This window comes from Arachis duranensis, chromosome 10, assembly GCF_000817695.3.
Source record: "Arachis duranensis cultivar V14167 chromosome 10, aradu.V14167.gnm2.J7QH, whole genome shotgun sequence".
Classification (NCBI taxonomy): domain Eukaryota; kingdom Viridiplantae; phylum Streptophyta; class Magnoliopsida; order Fabales; family Fabaceae; genus Arachis; species Arachis duranensis.
In genome coordinates, this window is record NC_029781.3 from 102544451 (window position 1) to 102554789 (window position 10339).

At 35.7% G+C, this 10339-nt stretch overlaps 2 protein-coding genes across 2 annotated transcripts; both read left to right on the forward strand.

Annotated features, from left to right (window-relative positions):
• Window positions 1–2083: 2083 nt before the first annotated feature.
• On the forward strand, window positions 2084–5209 carry LOC107471560 (uncharacterized). The gene is made up of 3 exons (XM_016091046.1): window positions 2084–2583; window positions 3014–4170; window positions 4350–5209. The coding sequence occupies exons 1-3, from the start codon at window positions 2084–2086 to the stop codon at window positions 5207–5209; spliced, it is 2517 nt and encodes an 838-aa protein (XP_015946532.1).
• A 39-nt stretch (window positions 5210–5248) lies between these two features.
• On the forward strand, window positions 5249–8654 carry LOC107471567 (uncharacterized; the record flags this gene model as incomplete). The annotated part of the gene is given in 6 exon segments (XM_016091055.3): window positions 5249–5680; window positions 6040–6069; window positions 6396–6497; window positions 7249–7356; window positions 7885–7939; window positions 8031–8654. Coding segments are annotated over 6 exon segments (513 nt in total). The 3' UTR covers window positions 8157–8654.
• Window positions 8655–10339: the final 1685 nt, after the last annotated feature.

Genomic DNA, 10339 nt, shown 5'->3' on the forward strand with positions numbered 1-10339 from the left:
TAATATTTAAAAATTTATAATTTAGTATTTAGAATTGATTGATTTAGTGTATAATATTTAAAGTTTAGGTTTATAATTAGAATTATAATTAATATAAAATATTTATAAAAAATTAATACTTTTGTGTTAAGATGAATAATAATTATATAATATTATTTTTTCATGCAAAATATATTTTATTTATTTTTTTTTACCAAAGATAGGAGACTCAAACCCGCAACTTCTTAATTGAGTATGGGGAGATTATGCCATTTGAGCTATTATTTATTGGCATAATATTTTATTTGACTAGTCTTTTTTTCAGCCTAAAATAAAATTCAACATGTATGGTAATTTATTAGCATATGTTACATTTTCATAATCCCTAATTCCTTCTATCACTATATTATGATTAGAGTTTAATTTAATTTAAAATATTCATACCAAAGATTTGAAACTAGTAAAATTAAATATAACTTAAATGACTAATAAATTATAAGTTAAATGATATATTTTTTTTATATTTATTTAAAATTTGTGGCTCCTGTCTCAAGTTTGGTCATGATATGAAGGTGTGCAAGACTGATAGCAATGCAGGAGGAGGAACTAATGCCAAGGTGATCAGCGATGTAGCAAAACAGCCAGAAAGCTCAAATTCAAAAAATCCAGTGCATGTGAAAAAGGCAAGTTTTCATTTTGGCAAGAATCTTGGAGATGAGACTGTAAATGTTACTGTCCCGGATTTGGTGGAGAGTGATTTGCATGCTGTTCATGTAGACCATGCACAACATGAGGATTTGGAAGGTTGGACTCAAGTGATTAGGAAAGGAAAGTATAAAATGGGTCAAAAGCCTTCTCCTAGTACCCATCAGGTCCAACCAAAAGCAAAGAAGACTCCTAACAAGGCTACCAGTACTTGGACAAGGCCTAACCACCAACGTACAACACATGCTACTGGATCCAAAGTAAAATTAAGCAGGGGCATCAATATTGGAAAATCGGTTAGTGTGGCTTCTTCGGGGACCTGGCACAATGTTCATTATCAGCAGCAATGTGAGACAACAAATGGCACTGTGCGAAAGCGTCCTCGCCCAAACTCTTTGCAGAATTCACCAGTAGATAAGGATGGAGCATCGACGGCAGGTATGGTGCAAGTTTCGACGGAGAAAATTGGGCTGCCACTTGAGAGTCCATTAAAGGCAGGATTGTCGAAGACAGGGACAACATGTTGAGTCTCGGGTTTGTTATTGGAGCTCCCTTTTTGCTGTTTTTTATGGATAGTTTCAATATCATAGCCTGGAATGTGAGGGGTGCGTCTAACAAGATGGCCCGTGTGCATTGCAACAATTTGGTGAGAATATATAAACCATCTTTCTTCTTTCTCTTTGAGACTCATACCATGTTTAATAATTTAAAATTTTTTTGGGATAAGTTGGGTTTTCATTGTGTTGGTATTGAGGAAGCAGTAGGACACAGGGGTGACATTTGGTTTCTATCTTCTATTGCTAATGCTTCTTGTGTGGTTATTGATCAAATTGACCAATGTATCACAGTGAAAGTGAGTGTGGGTAACTTAGTTTGGCTTTGTAGTGCAGTATATGAGAGTCCTCAATTCGAAAAAAGATGTATGCTTTGGGATCATTTGCGTTCTATTAATTCAGGCCATAATAGACCATGGATGGCCATTGGTGATTTTAATGAGATTGTGGCACCAGATGAGAGTACAGGTGCTTATTTTTCTTCTCACAGAGCTAGTCTATTAGCTACTACTCTAGATGACTGTGAGCTCTTTGATCTTAAAGTGACCGGTAGGAGATATACTTGGTATAGAGTAGTTCAGGCTGGCAGGGACTTGGCTAAAAGGTTGGATAGAGCTCTAGTTAATGAAGCGTGGATGACAATGTTTCCTGAGGGTTATTCTGAAATTCTTAGCAGGCTTCATTCTGATCATTTTCCTATTTTAGTTCGTTGTCATGGTAGCCCCAGAGTGAAAGGTTCTCGTCCTTTTAGGTTCCAAGCTGCGTGGGCAACACATCCTTCTTATAAACATGTTATTAGTAAGGCTTGGAATTAAGAGTTTGGAGGCGTTACTGAAAGGCTTAAGATGGTTCAACAGGCTTCTTTGGACTTCAACTCAAAGATTTTTGGAAATATTTTTGTGCGAAAAAATAAGCTGGAATATCAGATTGATCAGATTCAATGGCGTTTGGAGGTTACCGATATGTTGTCTCTGAGAATTAAAGAAGCTGAACTGAGGGAAGATTACAATAGGCTTTTATTGCAAGAGGAACTTTTTTGGTACCAAAAATCTAGAGAGCAGTGGGTCAAGTATGGGGATAGAAACACTAAATTCTTTCATCTTCAGACTTTGGTGCATAGAAACCATAATAGAGTACATGGATTATATGTTAGAGATGGGTCTTGGTCTACTGATCCAGATAGTCTCCAGGAAGAAGCCCTCTCTTTTTACAAGAATCTCTTTGGTACAACGGAAGAGGTTGAGGTTGATTGTTTAGGGGATGTTCCGATGCCCACTCTAAGCACTGAGGCTTGTGCTAGGTTAATTGACTGTCTCTTTTGTGGAAGTCAAGTCAGCAGTATTCAGTATGAGCCCTTTTAAGGCTCCTGGTCCAGATGGCTTTCAAGCTTATTTTTTTAAAGAATATTGGGAGATAGTAGGCACTGAGATTTGGAATATTGTCCGGAGCGCTTTTTTGGGAGAGTTCTTAAATCCTAGCATCATGGAAACTCTGATTGTGCTTATTCCTAAAATTGATAACCCTACCTTTATGAAGGATTTCAGGCCTATTAGCCTGCGTAATGTTGTTTATAAAATTATCACCAAAGTATTGACTAACCGACTTCGGCCTTTTCTTCCAGATATTGTTAGTCCTTTACAAGGAGGTTTTATTCCGGGTCGTGGTGCTCCTGATAATATTATTGTGGCCCAAGAAATTTTGAATTTCATGAAGCACACAAAATCCAAGAAAGGTACTCTTGCTTTTAAAATTGATCTTGAAAAAGCTTATGATAGGGTGGATTGGAGATTTTTGGAGAGTACTCTCATTGCTTTTGGTTTTCCTATCATCACTGTTAATTTGATTATGACTTGTGTCCGTGCATCCTCTCTTTCTATTATGTGGAATGGGAATAGATTGGATAGTTTTGCTCCTAGAAGGGGACTTAGACAGGGCAATCCAATGTCTTTTTACTTATTTGTGCTTTGTATGGAAGGACTTGCTTGCTATATATCTCATAAGGTGGTCAAGGGTGTTTGGAAACTAGTTTCTGTCACTAGGGGTGGCCCAAAATTTTCTCATTTGATGTTTGCAGATGATCTCTTACTCTTCTGCCAGGCTACAAAAAGTCAGGTCCAAATGGTCATGCATTCTCTTAATATTTTTTGCAAGGCATCTGGCATGAAAGTGAATCTTGAAAAGTCTAAAGCTTTTTGTTCTAAAAATGTGACTGCTCGTAGAAGAGATATTTTTACTAGTGTTTCTTCAATACGTTTTGCTTTGGACTTAGGAAGATATCTTGGAGTTAACCTTAATCATTCCCTTTACCTGATCAATTCTGTTGCAGCATCCATTCCTACCTATCATATGCAGGTCTCTTTTTTTCCAAATTGGGTTTGCGATAAATTATCTTCTATGATGAGACAGTTCCTTTGGAAGGGTCAAGTTGATGGTACATGTCTTTCTCTTGTTAATTGGAGGACCGTTATCACTCCAAAGAAATTTGGTGGCCTGGGTGTTAGAGATCCTGCGTGTGTTAATATATCTTTACTTGGTAAATTGGTGTGGCAATTTTTTTATTGTCAGGACAAGCCTTGGGTTGCTCTATTGAGGGCAAAGTATCTGAGGAACGAGGGAGTTTTAGATGGCCATGTCCCTTGCAATGCTTCTCATGTTTGGAAGAGTATCTCAAAAGCTTTTAGTGCTCTTAAGGATTCCTTCTCTTGGTGCGTTGGGTCACTTGATCAATCTTTTTGGTTTGACAATTGGAGTATTGAGGGTCCAATTGCTCAAGATGTTCCTTTTGTACATATATCTGACTCTGATTTAACTATTAGAGACGTTTGGAAAGATGGTCAATGGAATCTCCATGATATTTTCTCTATCATTCCAGAAGATGTCAAACAGCGTTTGAATGCTTATAATTCGGATTTGAATGCTGGAGAGAGTTCGGGTTGGTCGTGGGGTTGGCATCTTCTAGACTCTACTAAGCTAGGAGTGGGTACAGTTGGCTAGCCAAAAGAAAGTTTGACTGGAATGAGCATGATAATTGGTTGTGGGTATGGCGTCTGCATATTCCTGAGAAGTATAAGTTCTTGATTTGGCTCAGTCTCCATAATGCTATTCCTACAGCAGAGTTTCGTTTGGGTCGTGGTTTAGCTTTATCTAGCACCTGTCATCGGTGTCAGAATGGTTCTGAATCCATTCTTCATTGTCTTCGGGAGTGCCCTAGTGCCAAGGAGGTCTGGACCCTTTTAGGCTTGTATTCAGATAACTCGAATTTACATGATTGGCTCTACAGAGGTGCAAGGAGTGGAGATGCTTTTCTTTTCTTTTCGACTATCTGGTGGATTTGGAGAAGCAGAAATCATGACTTATTTAATATAGATGATTCATGGAGTGCTAGTAAAGTGGTGAGTTTGATTCGTAGTTCAGTAAGGGAGTTTCACACTATTTTTGCTATGCATCAATCTCTGTCTCCTCTTTCACTTTGTTTGCATTGGGTTCCACCTCCAGTTCATTCTGTTAAATTGAATTGTGATGCTAGTTGGTTTGCTCCTTCTGGCTATGCTGGTTTTGGTTGTATTATTCGCAATCCTGATGGATGTTGGTTGAAAGGTTGCACTGAAAAAGTCGAAGTGTGCAGTGTTCTTTTTGCTGAATTGTATGCAATTTGGAGAGGTTTACTTCTTGCTTGGGAGAGTGGATTTCGTGAGGTTATTTGTGAAACAGACTGTTTAGAAGCTCTTTTCTTGGTAAACCAAAGAATGCTTAGTAAGGATATTCCGGAATGGGATTTGGCAAAGCATATTCAGGAGGTTATGAATTGGAATTGGAGAGTCTCTATTCTTTTAATTCAGAGGACTGCAAATAGTGTTGCAGATTGTATGGCTAAAGCAGCTGCTTCTGTCGCGGACATTCACTTGAATTGGAGCCAACCATGGAGTGAGCTTCAACATCTAATAGATTTAGATATGACCCTAGCCAATTAATTTGGTTTGGTCTCTTTTTTCTTTCTTTTCCTTTGATAGGCTATTCCCTTGAAGCTGCTTGCTTTCCTTTGATAAACTGTTGTAATAAATTTGGAGCTTAGTCAGAATTTAGAATTGTGAATATTTGAAGAAAACTCTCAAGTCTTATTATTACATTTTTCTCTATGTCTTGGATAATACAATCAACATAGACCCCTTTATTAAATCATTCACATTTAACATGTTACTCTTTTCTCTGAAATTATTTATTTATTCATTCTTGTTTTTGCATTGCTCTATGCATTTATGTATGTATGTATACATATGCAAAGGTTCTTGATTATTTATTTTTTGTCATCATCCTTTTAGTAAATTAGTTGGAGGGAGGAGGACTCACCATATGGAACTCTTTACCCAACAGAAGGTTCAAAGATACGAAGAATTCGTTGATCGTTGCTTGAAACCTGATCTTCAACGCGCTATCGATGAGCGGTATTCGTCTTATAGTTGTTGCTTTTGTTTGTTTTCTGGTTCAAATAGATGTGGATGTATACCTTATCGAATAATAATGTTGGTTTTCTGCAATTAGCATAAGCTCTATTAGGATATATATGATGCCATTGGATTTATTATGAGTTTGAAATCGAAAGAGTTACATAGTTTCATTCTTGTTGACATGGCATTGTTTAGGTATTGTGCTATTATATGATTTAGGATTAAGTTTGTAATTTCCTTGAAATGGATTTATAGATGCGGTTTACATGTGCATCCATAAGTATGAGTGTTTCTTGTCTGTTGCATGTGTTTCCACAGTTTTTCTTTACCTATTTCCTTTGTTCTCCTTTTTGCAGGGACAAGGTCTTTGAACAACAGAAAATTTTGTATCCTTTTTCAGTTTTATGTATTCTGGTGACGACCATATATTTTTATCATCCATGTCTTGTAAAATCCATGGTTACATCAAATCCCCCTATCAAGTGGATCATGTCATGCCAATAAGCTAATTTCGGGATTAGTTTGCAATTTGCATCCCAAGACTGCCTCTTTAAACTATCTTGTTCAAAAGAGAAAAAGAATATTTATGTATCTAATTATTTATATATATTCATGTGAAACTTGTTATATTACATACCATCTTTGAATTCAATGTTGCTCTTTATGAAGTTCCTTGTGTTATAAAGGGATTCACTTGAATTTTTGTTCTCAGTGCTGATTTGCGAAGAAACATTGAAAACCTAGAGAAGAATAGTGTTACCAGTCTAAGAACTCTGGTCAATCTTGGATCCGAGGTGTACTTGCAAGCAGAAGTGTAAGTCGTGATCATATCATATTTTCACTTTATTTCACTGCTGTTTTTCTTTTCTCAGAGTTGGTGACCAATTGCATTTTTCGATTCTTTAAATTACATGTTTTCTTTATTTCTTTTGACTTTGTTCTTGGCATACATCTGTTTTATCATCAATCCTTATTATGAAGCATATGCTATGTGTTATAAAGATATATGTATCTACATTTGAGTCATTACTCATCACCATATTCTCATCAAAGATATATGCTACATGGTTCAACTTTCATATCTGTTTTATCTATCTTTCGTGAACCTACAACCTTGCAAACTAAGAGCATTTCTAAGTTGGTTTTATTTTAATTTCATTTTGGATTCCACAAAATGTCACATTAGCATTTGTCCGACTTGAGACTAAATATGAGAATTTTTCACTCGAATGTTTGGTTTTAATTAATCTAAAACTTTATATGAAGTGGCAAAATTAATTGTTTCTCCAGCAAAGTGAAACCGTCTCTCTAAAGTGAGACCGGTTTCATTTCATCAATTATCTTCAATGTAAAGTGAAATTTCGAACCATTTCACTTCATGTACACGTCAGATTTGAAACTCTAAAAGGCACTGCATTGGAGTTGCTCTAAGAGACCTATTCCCACATAGTCCACTCCTTTATCTTTTCACTTTTGCACCAATAAATATAGATCTTCATGTTCTCTCTTTAATCTGGTGAAATTCCCATTTTTAATCTATGTTAAATGTTGATGAAACTTTGCAGGCCCAAAACGCAACATATTTTTGTGGATGTAGGGTTGGAATTCCATGTTGAATTTACTTGGTTTGAAGCTTTGAACTACATACAGAAAAGGGAAGAAACAATAGCTAAGTAAGATATTTTCACTTAACATATTTTGTATAGCTAAAACATCAAGATCAATCTGCCTTATTATGCCTTTCCGGATTTGCTTTTGAAATTTTTAAGCAACAATATATGCCTTACTTAAATGGAGTGGTTTAAAGGACAATGGATTGGAACAAAATCTTTAGTAAGATTGTAGCCCAAGATCCTCATATTTTCTGTGCTGAACATCGTCTGCATCAATGACCACTAGAACTACTTGATTTTCCTTAGACATTGACATTAGTACTATGGCTTGGAGGTGTTGTAGATGATCATACTCAAGATTTAAGTGCATTTCTTATTTCAAGTATGCTGAGGGAATTTACTTATGACAAGTTTTGTGTGCCTTTTCTTTCTATCTTGCATGATTTTTGTACGTGGTTAGACTGAAAGGTCGCAGCTGATAATTGATCAGTGTATACAATTACTCTGGCTTGTAAGTTGGAATACTTGGTCACTTACCAAGTCCTCATTAAAAGAGTGATTAAAAAGGACATGGCTTATTTATTTCAGGCAAATAGATGAGTACAATCAGTCAATCGCATCAATTAAAGCTCAGATCAAGCTGGTATGTTTTGTTTAAGGTTTCCCTGTTTATTATTATTATTATTATTATTATTGGAGTTATGAGAACTTTTTCTTCCACTATTTCCACGTAGGTTCTCGAAGGGATTCGAGAATTACTACAACTTCCAGCTGAGAAATCATTACCAGAGCGGAATTTTTTATGCTTACTGAGTATAATTCCAGATCATTCATCTTTAGTCTCTTTTGAACAATTGTAAATTCCGGATCATTCATGTTTAGTCTCTTGCGAACAATTGTAAAGGAACAATGCAAGGCAATGATGTGATCATGTGAAACAGGACAAAGATTGTTATTTACCCCAAATATTGTCATTCTAATTGCATATATTATAATGATTAAAACATTGATTAAGAACCCAAAGGGGCAAGTCTGTTCATCTGTGATTCTCTTTAGTTGAAATGCTGATCTTAGTATCTCCCAACATTCTGCAGAATGATGCCGAAGTTCTTATACTTGTAAAATACATTTAGATAAAGGAACTTCGTTTAGTGGTGTGAATGGCCTACCTAAAGAGAGACAAAAGTATACCTTTCTAACCATACGAAACATTTTTTGACCCTCCAAAATGTGGGATCAAGAAAGGTCAAATTCAGGAAGTCTTTCTTGCTATTCTCTTTGACCTTAAATCAGAAGCCAAATGCCCAGCTGAAGGTGCATGGCCACGTAAGGACGCCTTTAGATCCATGTAGGATTGTGTTAATCTTGCCATAGCTCATGTAAACCTTTGTCGCATCCTAAGATACAACACAATGGTATCTTTTGATTCATGTAATCCACTCCATCTAATAAGAAGAGGCTTTAAGTAAATATTTGTTTTTGGAAGTTTTATAGTATGTTAGTTAGTTAGTATGAATCACCCTAGATTTTAGGCTCGGTTTAAGGGAAGTTTTTGAATTCAAGTAAACATTTTTAAACAATGTGTGAAGTGTGAACAATATGAATTAATAGAGTTAAAAGAGTAAATTAATCTTAAATTTAATTAATAGTATTAAATTAGGGTATAATATATTTTTATTTGATTGGTAGTTGTTCATATTGTTTAAGATGATCATTGTTTACCTAGTATTCTTCTTCTGAATTTTATCCACCATTATGAAATGTGTATCATGATATATGTGATTTTCATTGTTAGATTCAGCATCTCCTTCGTTCTTCTTAAAAATATCATATTTTATTTCCATATTAATTTTTTTTTGCCTAAATTGAAATGTTGCATTAGCTATTAGTCACATAAGTTTAGTGTTTTTTTTAGCGAATTAGATGAGCAAAGTTTATTTTTTTTTGTGACTAAACAAAAAAGAAAGAAAAAAAATAGAGACAAAACTAAATTATTGGCTAGGTTCATATCTAAATCTATTAGATGTTGAACTTCATTCCATGGTTCACTCCAATTCGAGTGAATGTTCGCGACAGAAGCAGCTGATTTAGCCATACAATCTGCAACACTATTTACATTTCTCTGAATTAAAAGAATAGAGACTCTCCAATTCCAATTCATAACCTCCTGTATATGCTTTGCCAAATCCCATTCCGGAATATCTTTACCAAGCATTTTTTAGTTTTCCAAGAAAAGAGCTTTTATACAGTCTGTTTCACAAATAAGCTCACGAAATCCACTATCCTAAACAAGAAGTAAACCTCTCCAAATTGCATACAATTTAGCAAAAAGAACACTGCACACTTCGACTTTTCTAGTGCAACCTTTCAACCAACATCCATCCGAATTGCGAATGATACAACCAAAACCAGCATAGGTGGAACCCAATGCAAACAAAGTGAAGGAGGAGACAAAGATTGATGCATAGCAAAAATAGTATAGAACTCCCTTACTGAACTACGAATCAAACTCACCACTTTACTAGCACTCCAAGAGTCATCTATATTAAATAAGTCATGATTCCTGCTTCTCCAAATCCACCAAATAGTTGAAAAGAAAAGAAAAACATCTCCACTCCTTGCACCTCTGTAGAGCCAATCACGTAAATCTGAATTATTTGAATACAGGCCTAAAAGGTTCCAGACCTCCTTGACACTAGGGCACTCCCGAAGACAATGAAGAATGGATTCAGAACCATTCTGACACCGATGACAGGTGCTAGATAAAGATAAGCCACGACCCAAATGAAACTCTGCCGTACGAATAACATTATGAAGACTGAGCCAAATCAAGATCTTGTACTTCTAAAAAATATGCAGTCGTCATAGTCACAACCAATTATCATGCTCAACTTTCTTTTGACTAGCCAACTGTACCCACTCCTAATTGAGTAGAATCTAGAAGATGCCACATCCTACGATCAATCCGAACTCTCTCGAACATTCAAATCCGGATTATAAGCATTCAAACGCTGTTTGACATCTTCTTAAATGTTAGAGAATA

Bases quoted from the DNA above. Each gene is read 5' to 3' on its own strand.
- LOC107471560 (XM_016091046.1), top strand. From the start codon at position 2,084: ATGGTTCAACAGGCTTCTTTGGACTTCAACTCAAAGATTTTTGGAAAT. The intron at 2,584-3,013 runs GTATGAGCCCTT...AGCTTATGATAG, and splicing joins AGTCAAGTCAGCAGTATTCA to GGTGGATTGGAGATTTTTGG. The intron at 4,171-4,349 runs GTTGGTCGTGGG...CTATTCCTACAG, and splicing joins GAATGCTGGAGAGAGTTCGG to CAGAGTTTCGTTTGGGTCGT.